Source organism: Protobothrops mucrosquamatus, unplaced genomic scaffold (assembly GCF_001527695.2).
Source record: "Protobothrops mucrosquamatus isolate PMUCROS unplaced genomic scaffold, P.Mucros_1.0 scaffold70, whole genome shotgun sequence".
Taxonomy (NCBI): Eukaryota; Metazoa; Chordata; class Lepidosauria; order Squamata; family Viperidae; genus Protobothrops; species Protobothrops mucrosquamatus.
This window is the reverse complement of record NW_015386448.1, coordinates 372,789-393,839: the sequence shown is the minus strand read 5'-3', so window position 1 is coordinate 393,839 and position 21,051 is coordinate 372,789. Positions and strand designations below refer to the sequence as shown.

Here is a 21,051-nt window from a genome sequence, read left to right as displayed (position 1 = left end):
TTTTAACGATTTTAAAGTTTCAGGGGATTTTTAAGGATAATTTTAATTGATCGGCCTGTTTAAATATTTCTTTTTAATTCGGCTTTTAATTATTGTATTTGTATTGTAGTTTTTATGAGGCTGTTAGCCGCCCTGAGTCCCATGAGGAGAAGGGCGGGGTATAAATTAAATTATAAATAAATAAATAAATAAATAAATGAACATGGGCTTGAGAGGACTCCGGGAGAACGTGGAGGATGGGGGGGCTTGGCATACGATGGCCCGTGGGGTCATGAAGAGTTGGACATGACTCAGCGACTGAACAACAACAGGCCTAAATGTTTCCATTGTAACACACATGTTCTTTGCATTGTACACAATTAAAAGAATCTCCCCCCCCTCTCTCGCCAAAGGTCTTACCTCCATGATAGGACTGGAAGCCAGGACCTTCTCTTCAACGTTGGACTCACTGGAGGAGCCTCCAACTGATGCGAAGAACCGCATGGCGTATTTGGCCGAGACAGTTTTGCCCGCACCGGATTCCCCACTAACGATAATGGACTGGTTCTTCTCATCCCTAAACGGGGAAGGAGAAAGAGGAGACAACGCCCGATCAATGCTTCTCTCCATTCTCGCCAGCTCTGCCGTGACTGCTTCACACAGGCCCAGCCTTCTTTCTAGGAATGGGGCAGCCTGAGTTGACTTGGTGCGGGTTCGATTCCTGCCCTCCTAAAAATCTCTGCCTTATTTATAATTCACTGACTTGAGAGCCAGTTTGGTCTAGTTAGTGGTTAAGGCATCAGGCTAGAAAGGAGACTGTGAGTTCAAGTCCTGCCTTAATCATGAAAGCCAGTTGGGTGACTTTGGGTCAATCGCCAGGAGACGGTGAGTTCTAGTCCCGCCTTAGGCATGACAGCCGGCTGGGTGACTTTGGGCCAGTCCCTCTCTCTCAGTCCTACCCAACCTCACAGCGTTGTTGCTGTAGCAAAAATAGGAGGAAGATACGTAGGATATGTTCAGTGCCTTGAATTATTTGTAAACATAAAAAAGGCAGGATATAGACCAGACATGTCAAACACAAGGTCCGGGGGCCGGATGCGGCCCGCGAAGTGGTTTCATGTGGCCCGCGAAGCCATCCTGGAAACAGTGAGGGAACGGCCCCTGCTGCCTTGGCCCTGGCCCAGGCCAGCTGGCCGGGAGCCAATGTACAATTTTGTGGTGGCCATCTATGCTGAAACGCATTCAGTCTTAGCTCCATAAGCCCCCCCCCCCGTGCATGGCCTGAGAGGAACAGTGAGGCTCCTCCAGTGGACCATGCCTTGGCACTTGCCCCGGTCCCCCCCCCTTCTGCCAGAGACCCTCTGATCTGTCCCACTCCTGCCCAGACCCCCACAGGCACCCTTGACGGGAACGATGTAGAGCTGTCCACGCCCACCCAGTAGGCCACACCCACCCTGGCCACACCCACCCGGCCCCCCTGAGGGCAACTGCAATGCTGATGCGGCCCTCAATGAAATTGTGTTTGACACCCCTGATATAGACAGACAGACAAGGGAATAGATCTCCACATGAGGTTTAGGGACTATCTGTTTTCTTACTTGGCAATTGTTTAAATATTAGGAAACATTCCGGAAACCTCTGGGGGGCGGGAGGGGGGAAAAGGGGAGACCCCCTGCAGAAGACTCTCCCTCCTAAGGCAATGCCATAAGGCCATTTTTTAAAACAGGGCACCATTTTTTCATGCTACTTTTATCCTCTGCAGGCTGCATGTAGACAGAGCATTGACATCACCCAGAGGGTGGGACCAAACATCGCGACCCATTTTCCCACCTTCACTTTTTTAGGGAAATACATTCTAGAAGTTTAAGAAGCTTAAATTAACCGTTTTCTATGACTTTCTGCAGCTTCCCAAAAGACCCCCAAATCACAACACCACAGATATATGATTTCCCACTGGAACTTGGCAAGGCCAAACGGGTCCTCTAAGGCAGGGCTTCTCAACCAGTGGTAGGGGTACCACCTGTGGTCCATGGGCACCTGGCAGGTGGTACGCAACCATCCTAGAAAAGGGGTAGCGGGGGAGGGGAATGAGCTGAACCGGTGGCAGCACTGCACAAGCCTGAGCGAGAGACGGCTGGAGCTGCAGGGCTGTCAGGGCTCAGCGGAAGCCCCAGGATCAGTGCCGCTTTCCAGCTGATCGGCGCTTCTTCGGGGCTGTCAGGGCTCAGCGGAAGCACCAGGATCAGCGCCAGGATCCAGCTGGAGCTCAGCACTGATCCTGGCACTTCCGCTGAGCCCAGAAGAAGCGCCGATCAGCTGGAATGTTGCAGCCTCTCCAGGGTCTTGTGATTTACATTCAGAGGCTTGGCAACTGACTCATAGTTATGACGGTCAGTGTCCCAGGGTCATGTGACCAAAACCTGCTGCAACCACCCAGCAGACGGGGGGGAATAAAAACCAAACACCACCCCACCCCACCCCCGCTGCCAATCCTCAACAGAAATGCTCACAACAATGAAAACCTCGGACAGGAGGAAGAGCACCGCCAGGTAGACAAGCAGGTGTCTTGCTCGGCTGTGGCTTGGGGGGCACTTTTTTCAGTGCCATTGTAACTTCAAACAGTCATTAGGCGAACTGTTGTAAGTTGAGGACTACCTGTACTTCATCACTTTTTTCCTTTTTTTTTATCAACTTTTTGACATCTTGCTAGGTAACTGGTGATACTCGGATATCGCCATATCTTAAAAGTGGTACAATGGGTGAAAAGGTTGAAAAGCCCTGCTCTAAGGCTGTGAGACAGCGGTCCCAACCTTCCTGGCTTGATGGACCGGTGGGGGAGGGGGAGGGTTCTAGGTGAACGGCAGGTATGCGCCAACTCCATTTACACAAGTGGCAGGGAGGTGCCCCCACCACTCGCGTAAATGGCGCTTTCCATGCACCGCTCATTCAAGTGGAGCTGCGCACGCATGCTCACCTGCCACTTGTGCGGCCCAGTTCCAAAAGGGGCCCAGCCCGGCACGGGGCCACTGCCCGGGGTTGGGGACCCCTGCTGTGGGATGCCCATTCTTGGAGCGTAGGAAAGCACGGTCCGAAGTGATTCTAAAGTGTGTAACCCGGATACAGATTGTCCTCAAGTTAGATCCATTTGATCCCACAGGCGTATGATCAGAATCTGGATGCTTCATGACGGCTGCGGCATCCCAGAGTCACGTGATCCCCCTCTGCAGCCTTCCCAGCTGGCTCCCAACAAGCGGTCAGTGGGGGAAGCCCTGAAGGACTGCCTGGTTCATTTAACAATTGCAGTGATTTGCTTAAGTGGCAAAAAGTTTCTAAAAATCGGGCAAGGCTGACCTTGGTTGGGAATGCAGATTCTGATCCTAATTGTGGTTGTAAGTTGAGCACCCCCTTTGAGCAGCTCCTGTTTGCCTCCATCCACCTACAGTTAATGTTTTCAATATTCTGGAATGAAGCTGGTCCCATAAAGAGGCAAGGGGGAAGCGATGGTTCAACCACCGCTCTGCCTTCTCAGGAGAGCATCTTCTGTTATTCTCCTGCTACCTGACACTGCAAAACGGGAGTTTCCCCCATTCCTGCTTGGCCTAAGTGCCAGCAATGTGATGAGAATAAACAATTCAAATAAAGTTTTAATAGTAAAAAAAATAAAGCCTAAGAGGGGAGATAGAAAGAATGTTACAGTGGCACGTGATTTGTTTTAAGTGTACTCCCTTTTTTGAAATCATCTTAAAAAAATTATATTGCTTTAATATTTAAAAAAAAAACACCAGAAAATAGAGAAAAGAAAAACGGAGGAAAATAAAAATAAAATACACAAAAGCAAAACAGAGAAAAAGAAAAAGAAAGTAATAAAAATATATTACATGTAGAGAATCGTTCAGGCTACTTTTAAACATCATTAAACTTTAATCATAAAGAGTAATATTGACCACTCTTTTCATAGCATCATCAATAGACAGTTCATAAACACACATTGATGATTTGAGATTGCAAATCTGGGACCGTGTTCTGCTTCTGAAAATAAATAATTTTGGCTGCTCCACCCATTGGTTCAATAAATCTATACATCCACATATTTTATTTATAATACAGTTCTACATTATATTTGTATACAATGTGGAAATTATCCTTAAGGGTATAGTCGCATTTTAAGACATATTTGTCTTTATAATACTATATTAGCAAATTTATGGACAGTAAAAACAGAACAATAACAAGACAAAGCCATATCAGCTGAGTAATTGTTCCCTCATGTTAAGTCTTCCAACATAATTTTTATTTATTTATTTGTCAAATTTAGGCAATGCCCATCTCACTCTCAGAGTGATTCTCTGTTAGTGAAAATAAAGAAGCTATTATCCAACATTTTTTAAAAAATGATCTCAGGTGTCCAGCAAATGTGGGGAAAATTTGATGAATGTCCTCCGAAGACCACACGGCACATACTGCCCTTAACATTGGGAGACGGATGTGAATTCTTTTTGAAACTAGCTGAAGCCTTGGCAAAATTAAAGGCTCTCCCACCATTATCAAGATGGAGAAGGAAAAGCTTTATGCACCAATGAGAAGTCTTAATTTTGAGGGGCAGCATGGCGATCAGTTTTAAATCATGAAGAAGTATGAGAATTTGAAGCTGAACTTGCATTTAGTTTCCTACAACTGGTACAAGATAAAATGCACACACACCCAAAAAATCACTTTCTCTGGGGCTTCTGGCAAAATTCTGTGTTGTAGCCTAATCTTAATAATGCCATTTATTTTTAAGTTAGCACGGCCAGAGACAGAACACCATACTTGCAGAAGACAGAACAACAGAGTTGGAAGGGACCCTGGAGGTCTTCTAGTCCAACCCCCTCCTGCTCAAGCAGGAGACCCTATACCATTCCAGATAAATGGCTGGCCAGTCTCTTCTTGAAAGCCTCCAGTGATGGAGCGCCCACATCTTCTGGAGGCAAGGAGTTCCACTGGTTAATTGTTCTCACTGTCAGGAAATTCCTCCTTAGTTTTAGGTTACTTCTCTCTTTAGGAATACGGCAAGATGAAGCTTGTTTTATAAGGAACATGCGAACAGCACAAAGGCACTTTGGAGGCCAGGCCAAAGCAATGAAAAGTAAGGCCATTTGTGTGTAAACCTATTTCAGGGACCAAAAGGCAAAGTTGAAGGAATCACATGAAATTGCTGACTTTTTATCTGAATTCTCAAAGAAGAAGATTCCAGCAAATCATGTGTGAAACTTTCTTTTAAAAATTAATTTAGTCTGGCTGTTTATTAAGCTGTCCCTTTGTAAAACAAAAATCAACACAATAAAGGACTAATAATTGCAATAATTGCCCTAACAACCTGGAACCATCCAGGGGAAGCAATATATTGCCCAATATGTTACACACCAAGTAATAGGATTGAGGCTTCCATCATAATGTCAGATTTGGAGGTAAAGATAATTTACATCTCAAAAAACAAAATATATTTATATATTATTTGGCATGACGCTGACAAAAAGAATACTAGGTCAAAACTGACAGCTGCTAACTTTAAAAAAAAATCATTTTGTAACGATAGGTGTATGAAAAGGAATGCCTAGCATCACCACAAGGTATGTAAAAAGAATTAGCTAGATTCAATCTGATGTGGTTGCAAAAAAAAAGTTAATATGTTTATTCATTCATCCATTTTATGCTCAGCTTTCCAGTCAGGGTATGTCACTCCAGGCTTAACTTTAAAAGTAAAATTGAATTATGCACTGATAAGAGGGACAGCACTTATCTGTCACTAGCTTGGGCTACCTTAACTGAATTATAGCTTCAATTTCCAAGGTATCTATTCTGCTTTAGCTTACAGGAATCAAAACATGTCCACATAGTGCCCTGTTCTTTTTTTTAAAAAAATCATAGAGAAGCTGCAATGGGTTCAAAAATAAAACGATGTCAATGAGGCAAGGGAGAATTTTTTTTTTTTACAGATAGTCCTGCACTCATAGCCACTGGTTTAGCAATGGTTCAAAGTTACAAAACCTCGAAAAAGTAACTTACAACTGATCCTCACCCTTGCAACCATCACAGCAATCCCACAGGCGCTGGTTGAAATTTTGACGCTTGGCAACTGGTGTGTATTTCTCAAGGATGCAGCATCCTTGGATCGTGTGATCACCATTTGTGACCATCCCAGATGACTCCCCACAAACGAAGTCAATGGGGGAATCTGGATTCGCTTAACAACGACAGTGATCAATTTCAAAAAATGTGGCAAAAAGATCACAAAATTGGGTGCGCCTCGCTTACGAGAACCACCTAGTTTGGCAATGTTAATTCTGGCCTTAATGGTGATCGTAAATTGAAGACTATCTGTACAAAACTGCGAGAAACGGCTGTTCTGGATTGGTAATTTTAGTAGGGTGATTTCCACTCTAAACTACCACCCGGTCAGGTTCCAAGAAATTAAGCAAAAAGGCTTTGGGTGGTTAACCATTATTTATGATGACCTCAGGGGCATTTCACATCTGACCAGAAGATACACAATCACTTTTTAGGTGGACTTTAGTACTGCATTTCCTCCACTGAGCAGGAAGGTTTGGACCCGATGACCCCCCAAGATCCCATCCAACTCTATGGTCTGCTTGAAATTGAGAAACCATAGAGCTGCTTGTGTTTGCTAGAACAACAATGGTGGATTACCTGAACTCTTCTCCTAAATCTCCTTGGCAATGAAGTTTCTGGGGAAACCCATGTGGCTTATCAGATGAACATCACTAAGTCTTCACAAAATGCCTTATTCCAGTGATGGCGAACCTTTTAGAGACCGAGTGTCCCAACTGCAACCCAAAACCCACTTACGCATCGTTGGGTGCCGGGTGGGTGTGGCCCGTTGGGTAGGTGTGGTCCATTGGGTGGGTGTGGCCCATTGGGTGGGCGGGGCTACAGTGGTAACGGCAGACTGGGTGGGACTGAAAAGTTCAATCAATCAATTCCAACTTTGCAAGATCTTTTTTTTCCCGTGAGAAGTTGAAATTGACTGATTGAACGAACCCTTTTTTTTTTTTTGCACATAGCAGCGGAGGCCTAAAGCGAAAAGGTTTTATAAAACCCAGCTGAAGGCCTAGGACTGGGGTGATGGCGCGCATGCCCACAGAGAGGGCTCTGAGTGCCGCCTCTGGCACCCGTGCCATAGGTTCGCCACCACTGCCCTATTCCATCCATTCTACATATTCTACGAAAATTAGAATATTTCGGACATGTGATGCGACGCCCAGAAAAATACGGCATGCTCCGTTTAATCCTCCAGGGAAAGATTGAAGGCAAACGAGGTCCAGGCAGAAGAAGAACATCGTGGCTTCAAAAACTAAGGGACTGGCTTGGACGAAACTCAGCAGCACTTTTTCGTGCGGCTGCCGATAAAAACAGGATCGCCAACGTGATCGCCAACGTCCGATAACGGATATAGCACAAGAAGAAGAAGAATGAACAGTGCAAAATAAAGTGGAAAGGTTAATGTGGCCAAAAGACAGTCAGCCTGTAATTCAGTGTTACGAGGTAACTGTCCAATAAAGCAGTGAAGCAATTTTAGAGTAAAAGAGGAAAATGTGATTCAAGAAACGTTAAGCATGGTGAAGCAATATCTGCTAGCCACTGAGAACCACCGAGGCCAGGTGGTTAAGGGGCTGGACTAAGTGGAAAAATCCAACTTCAAGTCCATCCTCAGCCTTGGAAGCTCTCTAAGTGACTTTGGGCCTGTCCAGCTCACCTCTCAGCCAATTTCATCACCACAGGGCTTTTAGAGAGAGAAATGTGGCCGGAAGGAGCATGACGTATGCCATCTGGGGCTCCTGGATGAAAGACAGAATATAAATCTAATAAATAAAAATATAAAACTCAGTGAAACCGAGTCTTTCCGTGTAGAATCCCACCCAGGGGAATAAATGCTTGATTTAAAGTACTGGCAAGTGCTGGGGTTAACCCATGTGCTGCGGAATCACCTTTTCCATTTGAATCTGGATCACTGCACGGGCCTCGTGTGTAACTGTCTGTCAACAGCTTTCCCCCGTGAACCGGTTTCAAAACTGGTGAAATCCCAGGGTGGAATCTGGGGTTTCCATTCATGCAAATGGATTAGTGCCACAACTTGCTCTCCTTGCAGAAAGCATTGGCACTGCTTTGAGGATAAAGGGAGGGCAAGATCCCGACTGCCTCTGACTCGCAAATGAAGCTTTTGAAAAGTAGCCACAGAATACGGCCCACCCAATCATCCTCCTCCACTTCATCCTTCTCCTTCTCTTTCTCCTTCTCTTTATCGATCCCCTCTTCACCTCCCCCTCTTCACCCTCTCCTCCTCCTCTCCTCAGTGAAACTCAGAGACTCAACCTTGGCATGCAAAAAAAGCTTTTTTTAAAAAAAAAAACTTCCCATGGATACCTGCCTTACCCCAAACCCTCACGGCAAAACCCTCGGCTTAATCCTTCCCTACTGATCTGGCCTCCTTTGAATAAGATGCGTCACCCTCTGAACCCTTGGCAATAAAAGCTTATCTCTAGTAAAAGGAAGGTTTCCCAAAAATGTTACACAGAGGTGGTTTTATGGCTGCTCCTTCCTAGAACTATTAAAAGAGAAGGAAATCAATGTTTTGCTTTGTACGTTGAAAGGATATGCCTTCTTCAGCAGCATTAAATTTCGCATTTTTACAGGAGAGATGATAAAGTACTCCAAAAGGTTGATACAAAATCCCTGGCTTCTCTTGATGTGCTCTCTTTTACAGGAGAGTTAGCAACTGCCTGTACTTCTTTCTTTCTTTCTTTCTTTCTTTCTTTCCTTCTTTCCTTCCTTCCTTCCCTTTCTTTCTTTCCTTCCTTCCTTCCTTCCTTCCTTTCTTTCTTTTTCCAGCATGTCAGAAATGACAGATAGAGCAGCCTTGCTAGTGGGAAAAAATACCAGATCCTCTGAAATGACCCCTCTGTGTTCCAGCTTGAAAAACTTCAGACTTACTCAGCTTTGAGAACTATAATAAATAACCCAGACTCTCTAAAAAAAAAAAAAACCATGAAAAACACCTGGTCAATGATCTTAAACGTCACCATCCTACAAAAGGCTTAGAGACACCTGTATGCGATTCCAGTTAGACCTCTGAACTTTTGGATGGCTGATAAGTGGCTGCCAGGAAAAAAGATATCGCTATTGTCAGAGTCTTTCCAGCACAACAAAATCGTGGGCTCAGTTGTGGTCGTAAGTGGTGGACTACCTGTACTGGGATAAACCCCAAACCATGTAGGCTCAGAAAATACCAAAACCGGTACGGTTTCCCACTTTCCTCCCCTTAAAAGCCCCGGGGGAAGACGGGAAGAAGATAAACCAATATATAAGGAAATGGGAATATTGTTCCACTTGAGAAGGAAGAAACCACACTGGGAAGAGATTCCACCGAGATTTGGTGGCACCCAGCCAAGGAAAACAGCTACGGGGCATGAACTGGAAGGGTTAACGTTCATTCCGCTACCATTAGTGTGCCAGGCCTTCTATAAGTCAAAGTCTCAACCAAACTGCGCCAGGGTCTCCGAAGCCTTGAGGGAAAAGCAGCAGATGATTGCCAAGTCCTTTGACACCTGACAGCCTTTGACACCTGACAGCCTTCTCCCCTTCCTGGCTGTCGCAGGTAATCCTCCACTTACAATCACTACCGAACCCAACATTTATGTTGCTAAGCAAGGCAGTAGTTAAGTGAGTTTTCCCCCATTTTACGAGCTTTTTCTGCCACCGTTGTTAATAAATCACAGCAGTTCTTAAGTTAGTAACAGGCTGGTTAAGCAAATCTGGCTTCACCATTGCTTGTCAAAAGGTCGCAAAAGGGGATCACGTGACCCAACGGGGACACTGCGACCGTCATAAATATGAGTCAGTTGCCAAGCGTCCGAATTTTGATCACATGACCGTGGGGATGTTAAAACGGCCGTTAAGTGTGAAAATCAGTCATAAGTCACTTTTTTCAGTGCCGGTCCAACTTCGAATTAAATGAATGGTTGTAAGTCGAGAATTACCTATATTTAATAGAGAGAGAAAAATGGGGAGATCTACAGGTTTGCTTCCCATGTCCCAGAATGTCTAATAGAGGGTCTTCCACAATTCCTTAACAGGGAAGTCACCTTGGAATGCTTTTCCTGAACAGGGAGATTACGCAATTAAAAATTACGCTTAAGAGGAATATGGAAGAGAGAAAGAAAAATGACAAAATGTTGCTAGATGCTAACATCAGTAGTGATTATTTTTACAGACCTTTCTTCCTACCCATCTTTGGCAAGCAATGAGAGAAACTCTAAACAACTAATGCAACATTTCTACGTGAATCACTAACAGTTTTAGGTAATTGGGTTTTATATGAAGCCTGAACCCAGAGCTGTAGATGTGAGACCTTAAAGCAGTGGGTATATATATATATTCCTCTTGGCATCAGGATTTGGAACCATTTGTATCCACATTCATTTGCTTGTTTTCTATAGCAGATTATAATCAGCATTTTTGTGGGCTTGTAAATATACCTCTAAAGTACAGAGCTACCAGCATTTCTCATTTTTATTTTATAAACATACCTAAAGGTATTCTGGGGATTCAAGATGATACCAAAATTTGGTGCTTTGATTTGCGGCATACAAGCTTGCCTTTATTATTTTAATTAAAAGGCCTTTTTTAAAAAAAATAGAGTCAAATAGAACAATAAATTTGGCAGGTGTCGTGGGAACTAAACATCTGGTCTCTTGCTTTAGCTCTCCTGCCTTCCACTTGTCTTCAAACATTCAAATGCCAAAAAAGAAGAATAATTAAATTCCAGATTGGCTTGACATAGATTTGCAACAGCAGCCACACATTTGCCCCTTCCGTTTTATCAAACGTTTCCCCGTGTAAATATCACCCTCCATGTAGACTTTCTTTATCTTCCCTTAGTCAGCAAAATAAATGTTTCTATTACTGGATCTTATCTCTGTCTCTCCGGGTTCACGGTTCTCCCACAGTGGATGGAGGGTGTTTAAAAATAGCTTCACTAATTGCCCTTAAGAGTCTGGGCCGTTCTTTTAAACATGAAGCAAAATATCCTCACGAAACTAAGACTTTAGGACCTCAGAGGGACTCCCTTCATTAAGCCTAATGATCATTCTAATCAGAAATCTTAATAAAGCCATTAGTCATCTCTTTGTCTAGTGCAGGGGTGGGCGACCTTGGCTCTTTTATGACTGGTGGACTTCAACTCCCAGAATTCCTGAGCCAGCCATGCTGAGGGGAAAGGGAGAGGTTTCCAAGCTGAGCCATGCTGGCTCAGGAATTCTGGGAGTTGAAGTCCGCAAGTCATGAAGGGGCCAAAGTTTCCCTGATGCTGGCTGAGGAATTCTGGGAGTTGAAGTCCACGAGTCATGAAGGGGCCATAGTTCCCTCATGCTGGCTCAGGAATTCTGGGAGTTGAAGTCCACCAGTCATAAAGGGGCCATAGTTCCCTCATGCTGGCTCAGGAATTCTGGGAGTTGAAGTCCACATGCCTTAAAATTGTCAAGGTTGAGAAACACTGCTGTAAGGCTTCCACCACTAGTTCTTGCCTTGCTCTCTGGAACTAGGGGGAATAAATTCACATTTCTCTGTGACTGGCACAAGGGAAAAAGTGTGGATTTATCCAGCCAAGCATCAATGACATTTCATCTGCTTGAGTCACCCACTCATTCAGTCCTTACTTCACCCATGGAAATCTTCCCACATCCAGTCATTCTCAGCAAGAGAATATTAAACATATACACAGTAATCAAGTGCCTTAACTTTAGCCATAGAGCAGAAATTGTTGCCAATTCACTGAAGGTGATGCAAATAATGCAATAAGTTGATTATATGGGTCCCCAACCCCCGGTCCATGGACCAGTATCGGTCCACGGCATGTCAGCAACCGGTCCACACAAACAAGCAAAACCCCCATAAGTCAGAAGTCCCCAACCCCCGGTCTGTGGACCGGTACCGGGCCACGGTGTGCCAGCAACCGGTCCACACAAACAAGCAAAACCCCATCCGCGGGATGCAGGCAGCACACAAAACCACGCACCCTCCGGTCCGTGGAAAAACCTCTCTCCACAGAACCGGTCCCTGGTGCCCAAAAGGTTGGGGACCTCTGAATTATATTATCTATAAAAGGATGCAAATGACCAGCTATCTGCAAGGAGTATAAATCCTTCCATTCCCCACCAACTGGTCAGAGCTGAAGAAGCTTCTTGGATGAGAAGCAAAACGTCTTTAGAGGAAAAATCCATTTGCCTCTTGAAAAAGCATCTTTGGGACATGCTGGTTATCCTCTTTTGCTTTCCACCTTTTCCAACATTACATGCTTCTCAGAAGAATACTGGTGATTTTAGCTTAATGACAGACAGGTAAGAATCTATGTAGGCCCAAAGTTCACACCCTAGCATTAATTTTAAAAATGCCTCTGTTATGTTTATTTTTAATGTTCTACAAAGTACCACATATTATGTGGTTAAGAGGAATTGCCCTGGTGCAATCTTTTCTTTTTCATACATATGCACATTCCTTTATCTTGGTTTAGTATGATTATTAGTGCTAATTACAGAGGTGGAAGAAAGCAGGATTCGAAATAGCTCAGTCATATAATTTCAAAAATTATATATGTTTTATTACAGAAAGCTTTGGGGTGTGCTGTAGTGGATGTTCTCTTTTGAACCTGGGGCTTTGATAGAAGTAGTGCTGGTGTTTATTAAATGAACTGTGGCTCTCAAAGTCCTTCTCATCCATTGTGTTAAATCATTGTTAGCTTCTGTGTGTGTGTGTGTCTGATGTGTGAAGCTACTTTTAATGGCAAATCTGGATGACCAATAGTTGCAGGCTACATGAAACCTTTGAATACTTGTTAGGTGCAAAAGATCAGGAGCATACATTAAGTTGCATGTCAACTTAAGCCTGTACGCAAGAATCTCATCAACTAGAGTTGAAAACTGAATCAGTGCCCGATAAGCGTCAACATAGTTCAAGGAGCGGCTGAGCTTGGACCCTTTGTGGCAACCTAAGGACTCTAGGCTGCTGACACATTTAACTCCAACCTGCTACGTCGGCTCTTCTCCTACAGATATGGGTTCCTGAACCCTTACCAGAATTGCCAGCAAGCTGGGATATGGGATATGGTAGATTAAGCAATTATTCAATGCAGGCAAAGCAAGAATGTGAATGGCATTCAATTTATATTTAAAATCATCCAGAGTTAATTTTTTATCTAGGTTTCTCTATTCTAAGAGGAGTGGAACTCCAGGCTCACTACTACTTAAAAATCATTCCCAGGTCACCCTAAGAAAGCTATTGCATTATATTTCATTGTTTAATTGTATATATGAACTCCTCTGATTTATTTAACAAACTGTGAATAAAATAACCCTGGACCAATGTCAGTGTTGATTAAGGCCTCATAATACCGATTGATTCCTTGGTTTAGATAAACTTACACTCAATAAATAGCTGCCAGCTTTAACAGTGGTGAGTTTGTGTAGGATTAACAAACAATCAAAACTCCAACTGCCAATTTTGCACGTTGAAAGACCGGGATCCAACAGCCAAGCTTAAAGGGCCGCAGAATATCTCTGATTTTCTTTACATGCCTCCATCTGAGATGTACGACATTTTTGGTGGCACAGTGGTTAAAGTGCAGTATTGCAGGCAAACTCTACCCACAGGTGGGAGTTTGATCCTGATGGGGCTCAAGGTTGACTCAGCCTTCCATCCTTCTGAGGTTGATAAAAGGAGGGCCCAGATTGTTGGGGGCAACGTGCAAATAATAATGCTTCTACACTGTAAACCAGGGGTAGTCAACCTTGGCTCTTTTATGACTCGTGGACTTCAACTCCCAGAATTCCTGAGCCAGCACAGCTGGCTGGCTCAGAATTCCTGAGCCAGCACAGCACAGCTGGCTCAGGAATTCTGGGAGTTGAAGTCCACGAGTCATAAAAGAGCCAAGGTTGACTACCCCTGCAAAACCATCCAGAGTGTGCTATGGGATGGCATATGAGCCTAACAGTTATTGCTATGTACAATATTTTTGAGCATAAAACATACCGGAACAGTGACTGTCAAACATTTTGGTTTAAACTCAGAACTGAGCAACATCTCGGTCATATGTAACCCTGGATTATAAACTCCATACATTTAAAAATAACCAGAAGCTCTACAAATAATCCCAAAATTGCATGACTGTTGGCTAAAGCTTCCTACGTTTGCAGTCCCTGCATTTAGGAGAAGAGCACGGCAGGATAACAGGAAGATAAAATGGCAAAATCCATCCCATGGTTAGATAAAAATATGAAAAGTCCAGGTGAGGCTCCCAGGGGTAGGCCTCAGGTGGACCTCTTGAAGTCAAGGGGGGGGAATGAATTAACCCCCCCACCCCCCCCACCCCCCCACCCACCCTTAGCCGCCCATCCCTGTTCCTCCTAGAAACCCATCAGCTGTTGTTATTATATCATATTACAGGTTTTTGTTTCGTTTCACCATTCTTTTGTTCTCTTTTATTTGCAATCTGTTTACAGACTGTGGAGTTTGCTGTTAGCACACCTGAGGCTCAAGGAAGTTGGGAGCATTTAACAAACACCACCAGGAAGTTATCTCAATACTGCAGGGTGAGACAAGATGAGTGAAACATTACACCGCTCTCCTAAGCGACAATGTTCAAAACACGCACAAGGAACAAACAGCATATTACAGAAGGATGAGAAAACCTCTGTGCCCCCCTTTTAAAAAAAAGGCAACAAAAAAGAAATTGGAAGATTATTCTAAATGAAGGAGAAGCAAGGAGAGAAGGAAGAAATTCTTAGCTCTGCTCCTACAGACAACTTCTGGGCACAATTTTATCCTAGAAGGAGCTTTATCTACAACAAGGAACAAACTGCATTTTCAACTACACCAAGGGGGGGGGGGGAATTGTTTGCCTTTTTCCTTACAATCTACAGGGAGAACAAGAAAAAGGACCTCAAACCATGCAGAACTAAGAAATTCAGATTGAGGAGAAACCGGAGAATATTCAAATTTAAGCAGTTTATATCCATATGACTTTGAAATATTTAAATTGTTTTCCTATCCTGCTCCTAGCTGTACAGGTAGCCCTTGACTCAGAACCACAATTGGGATCACACTTGGCCAAATAAAGTATTCTATTCTATTCTATTCTATTCTATTCTATTCTATTCTATTCTATTCTATTCTATTCTATTCTATTCTATTCTACATTTTCTCTATTCTATTCTGTTCTGTTCTGTTCTGTTCTGTTCTGTTCTATGGATTGGAAATTCTGTTGCTAAGGGATGCACGTTACATGATTTGTGCCTGATTTTACAATCTTTTTTGCCACGGACATTAAGCAATTTACCACAGTTAGGGTGGAGACCCCTGTTCTAGAGCAAGCTATTTCTCTTCAAAACTGATGTTCCCTTTTCTACGCAGCCCCACAGAATTCTGCAGTGGGAAGGGGCCTCAAGCTCTCTGCAGTTGTTCAGGAAAACCCATTAAAGCATCCTTGAGAGGCAGATGCCTAACTTCTGCTTAAAACCTTCCAGAAATGGGGAAAACCCACCTTTTTGCAGGTAGACTTTTTCAGTGAGAAAAGCTACGGGGGGAAAAAATGTACGTGGGTTTTTCTTCCTAGCAGTGGCCTGAATCCAACTGCACTGGGGACAAAACAGAAACCGCAGGCTTAGGAATAGATGAGCAAGCTGAAGGCGGTTCGTCCTTTCACAGCAAAAGTTGGTTTAAGGGCACACAAAGACACACACAAAAAATACTCTCCTCTGGTTTAAAGTACCCTGGGCAGACACGTCCTTTGACTTCAGCATTCCCCTGAATTCTTCCTCCCAGTGTTAACCCTCCACCAGTCTTCCATGTGTGTTTGGACTACCACTCCCAGAATTCCCAGCCAGGCTGGTATACCGGTAGTCCTTGACTTTCTGTTGCTAAGCAGGGCAGTTGTTAAGTGAGTTGTGTCCCATTTTATGACTTTTTTTGCTACAGTTGTTAAGTGAATCTGGCAACCCCATTGACTTTGTTTGTTAGAAGATCACATGATCCGGGGACACTGCGACCGTCATAAATATGAGCCAATTGCCAAGCATCTGAATTTTGATCACGTGACCCTGGGGGGGGGATGCTGGAAAAGTTGCAGGTGTGAAAAACGGGCATGTCACTTTTTTCAGTGCCATTATAATTTCGAACGGTCACTAAATGAATTGTTGTAAGTCAAGGACTTCCCATATTGTGTTCAGGCAGATCTTGTATTCCTGCACTGGTCTTGGAACTTTTTAAAAGTTAAATATGCTAGTTCAACGTCAGCAGTTCCGCAAAAGTTTCTAATTATGCAGAATCCACCCTGTTCTTAAACTCGCTTGAAAGACAAAAACTTCAGCAGAGAGCCCCGTGACCCACCCAGGACAACCCATGGGTCACTCTGGACTGCCATGCAGGCCAATCTCAGGACAGGAGAGGGGGGATAAAACCCTAATTAGGTCTGAAGAGCTACTCCTGCTCATCACCATTCTGAATCTGGCTCAAGAGTTTATTGATGTTAAAGTTACACAGAAAGAACAAGTGCTGAAAAAAAAAGGAATAAAGCTAATAAAAGGGAAGCAATAAAGAGAGTGAATGAAAAGACAGGGAAATAAACCATCATTGCAAGCGCTTGTATGGTCTGCATTCTGTCAGCCTTGCAAGGTAGACAAGAAGCAGGGCCAGGTGAACTAATTCTACTTTATTGCAAGGTGACATCAATCTTGAGAGTCAAAGATGAAAGTGAAAAATTTGGGACTGCACCTTAGCCATCAAGAAAACAAAGATAATGACAGCTGCAAGAGAACACCCAGGGCGGAGCGCAGAGCGACAATGAGACCATCGGAACAGGAAAGGAATTCGTCTTCCTGGGCTCTGAGATCAACCAACGTGGTGACTGCAACCCTGAGATCAGAAGACTGCCAGCTCCGCCACGAATAACACCCGGAAGAGCAAAGACATCAGCCTCCCAGCCAGATGCAGATCAGTTGACACAATACTTTTTCCAATTGCTACTTACGGCTGTGAAACTGGGACTCTGAAACAGGCAGATGGGAGAAGGGTGGACACCTTCAAACTGTGGTGCTGGAGGCGACTCTGATGCACCCCAAAAATCCCAAAGAAAGAAGTCCTCGACCGAACTCAATCACCAAAACATCACCAAAAATATCACTTGAAGCCAAGAGGGCCAAGGAGAGGCTGCCCTGCTTTGGACATGCCAGGAGAGCCGATGCTGGGAGCGATCAGTGGGAAAAGGAGACGGGGCCGTCCTAGCGCCCGCTGACTGGACACTATAAAGGATGACCCTGGGATGACCACGCCAGACCCGAAGGAGGCAGAGCAAGGCAGAGGGCCATGGAGACTCCTGATCCATAGAGCTGCTGTGGGTCGGACGTGACGGAAAGGTTGACGACATTGACAGAATCTTGCAAGTCGGAAAGTATAAATCTCCCCACTCAACTATGCAGCCTGAGAAACGAGGGAGGGTCCCTTCTAAGTCATTTGCCCTGCCCACCTCCCTACTGTGGGCTAGGTTGCCTTTTACCTCGGCCTTCCCTTAGGCTGCCTCTCTTCTCCCCGTCTCTCAAGGTCATTCCCACATACCGCTGTCAGTGGTTCTCAACCTTTTTAATGCCACGACCCCAACCGGTCCTAAATCGAGGACTAAACTGGTCGTAAGTCGAGGACTAAACTGGTCGTAAGTCGAGGACTAAACCGGTCGTAAGTCGAGGACTACCCAACTGGTCGTAAGTCGAGACTTTCCCTGCCCGGGAGCGCCGCGCATGCGTGGTTCCGCCCCCTGCGCCGGCCGAGGCGTAGCTGGCAAGCGGCAGAGACGGAGCAGGCCGACCACCAGCTGGCCCAGCTCAAGGGAGGTAAGGCACCCGCCGGAAAAGGGGAAAAAATGGCGGACAAAAAAATGGCGGACAAAAAAAATGGCGGACAGCCTTGCTTGGCGACCCCCGTGAAATGGTCGATCGACCCCAAATGGGGTCCCGACCCACAGGTTGAGAACCACTGCGCTATGTCCTCATTCTCTGCCGTGACCAAGAATTCTTAAAAGTAGATCAGTCAAGAGGAGGAGAAAAGCAGAAGACTTTGAAAGTTAAAACCAGAGGCTTAAACGGACAAACAAATGGGAATATCTTATGGAACTTTGTCTTTATACACGATAAGAGCAGAGAGACTTCCATAGGCTCAAAAGGTGGAAGGACTTACAAATTCCTACACTGGAAGAAGGGTGGGTGAAACTGATGGAATGGATAGAGATGGCAAAACTGACAGCCTCGGTGAAAGAAAAGGCTTGACAAATATTATTACTATTTAGACATCACTTTTGAACTTTTTGTGATAAACTGAAAGAAATGAAAAAGTTGATTTGGGAATGTGATGATTAGAATTACAGTATATGGCACTGTGGAAATAATGTGGAGAAATGTTAATCTTAGAGTCAGAATTTGGTGTATTTTTTATTTGTATCGTTCCAAAGAAAGTCAGAAGCCATTCTTTTTCTATTTTTCCTTCTTCTACTTTCTTTCACCTTCTCTTTTATTCTTCTATGGACTTTTTAAAATCTTTTGTTTGTTTGTTTTTTGTTTATCTTTATCTTTGTTTATCTTTTTAACTTTGCACCTTTTTGAAAATCAATAAAGTTATGTAAAAAGAGAAGGGATGGATAAGTTTTTGGAATAAAGAAAATGACTTCAGATCTAGCTGCTGGCTGTATAATTGCATTGGAAGGATTCTGTGTTTTGAACCAACCCAGTCCAAATTCAACAATAACCTTGATTTATATATTTAGCGATGTTTTATTGCTATCTATCTACCAAAAAGAACTCCTGATAGGGGACAAAATCAAAACACTGTATAATAAAACAACTACTTAAACCAATAAACTACATTCAGGGCCTGATAAAAACTCATTTCCATCCATCAACATCCTGGCCCCAGGCATCTCTAAGACACCCTTCACAGGTATCTCAAAGGTTCGCATCCTGTTGTTCCACTCACAAGTGTTGTGAAAAAATAAGAAATATGTTGCGCAGATGAATGGAAGATTAAATCAGACACAATTCTAAGCAACTCCAGCTTTTACGAAGTGTTTTTAATTCACCAGAGATTTAAATATGGGGACTCAGTTTCCCTGCAACCTAACTGGAAGACGATATTCCCCATCATCAAGGAATTATGGAAGTTGAGGTTTAAACACATTTAGAGAGCATCAGACTGAGGGAGACTGCTTTAAGGAAAGGACCTTCACGCCACTTGACATGACACAACAAATGCATGTTCATATTTCTATTTGTTTAACCACGAGGACCAGGGTATAGATCAGTGATGGTGAACCTTTTAGAGACTGAGTGCCCAAACTGCAACCCAAAACCCACTTATGCATCGTCGAGTGCCAGGTGGGTGTGGCCCATTGGGTGAGCGTGGCCCATTGGGTGGACGTGGCCCATTGGGTGGGCGTGGCTGCGGTGGTAACGACAGACTGGGTGGGACTAAAAAGTTCAATCAATCAATTCCAACTTTGCAAGATCTTTTTTCCCCACAAGAAGTTGAAATTGACTGATTGATTGAACCCTTTTTTTTGCACACGGCGGCAGAGGCCTAAAGCAAAAAGGTTTTATAAAACCCAGCTGAAGGGCTAGGACTGGGGCGACGGCGCGCATGCCCACAGAGAGGGCTCTGAGTGCCGCCTTTGGCACCCGTGACACAGGTTCACCACCACTGGTATAGATTAAGAAATAACTAAAACCATAAATTAAATTGAGCTTCTCAGATGCTGCATTCTGCATTCAGTGGCACCCTGTTTTCCCCTCATTACAAGATTTATCATGAAGATTTCCAGAAGCCTAATCATGGTTTACCTCCTGAATTTGAATCTACTTGTTCATTTAGGGTAACCTCAGTCTCCATTTCAATACAGCTACCAGCAGAAAGGAAGAAAGCTTTGTACCCACCTGGCCATTTGCTTATATGCTTCTTCTGCAACTGCGAAAATATGAGGGTCCATATCGCCCATGTTTTGGCCGCTGTAGGCGTAGATGACATCTTGTCCATAAATTGGCAACTGTTCGTAAGGATTTATGGCAACAAGCACGATACCTTAAAAATAACAAGAATGCGAACACTTCAAACAATGCAAAAACAGAGAGGCACAAAAACGTACAAGTAGAGTAGTTCAAATATGACTCACTGGTCACTTCATAGTGTAAACAGGCCTTTTTTTTATCGTGCATCAATTTGCAAGCTCATTGCCTGCTATTTAAGCAAATAAATAAGCAAGCAGAAGCACTCACCCCTACTTTTTGTTTTATATGTTCAGCATGTTTGAAGGTCTTCCAAATTAAAATTCAACTGCTGCAGGTTTCCTAAGCTGGCAACTTTTTCTCAACCAGAAAAATCTCTAAAGTGTCTACTACAGAACTTGAAATAACAGAGAGGCTAATTTGAATATAAACTATAGGAAGCCCTTGACTTAGGACAACAGCTGAGCTCAAAATTTCTGTTGCTAAGCAGGGCAGTTGTTGAGTGAGTTGTGTCCCATTTTATTACCTTTTTGCCACAGTTGTTAAGTGAATCACTGCAGTTGTTAAGGAAATCTAGTTCCCCCGTTGACTTTGCTTATCGGAAGCTGGCTGGGAAGTTACAAATGATGATCACATTATTCCGGGACAGTCGAACTGTCCTAAATACATGCCAGTTGCCAAGCGCCCGAATTTTGATCACGTGACTATACAAATGCTGTCGAAGTCATCAGTGTGAAAAACGATTATAAGTCAACATTTTCGGTGCCGTTGTAACTTCGAACAGTCCGTTGTTTCTCGTCCTGCCTTCTGGTGCTTTGGAAAATAAGTTGACCCCCTCCTCTTTGTGGCAGCCCCCCCAAATCCTGGAATACAGCTATCATGTCCCCCCTAGTCCTTTTCTCTAGACTAGGCAAACCCAAGTCCTGCAGCCGTTCTTCGTATGTTTTCATCTTCATATGTCCTAAATCATCTTAGTTGCCCTTCT

The 21,051-nt window shown here is 44.0% G+C and overlaps 1 protein-coding gene across 1 annotated transcript in view; it reads right to left on the bottom strand.

The window, feature by feature from the left end:
* MYO5B (myosin VB) overlaps nt 1-20,059 on the bottom strand; it is a 177,996-nt gene extending 157,937 nt beyond the window's left edge. The window contains exons 1-2 of the mRNA XM_029283377.1: nt 19,998-20,059; nt 400-556 (exon numbers count right to left, since the gene is read on the bottom strand). Of these exons, the coding sequence (XP_029139210.1) occupies nt 400-556; nt 19,998-20,059 (219 nt within the window). The remainder of the gene's footprint in view (nt 1-399; nt 557-19,997) is intronic.
* Between the last annotated feature and the right edge of the window lie 992 nt (nt 20,060-21,051).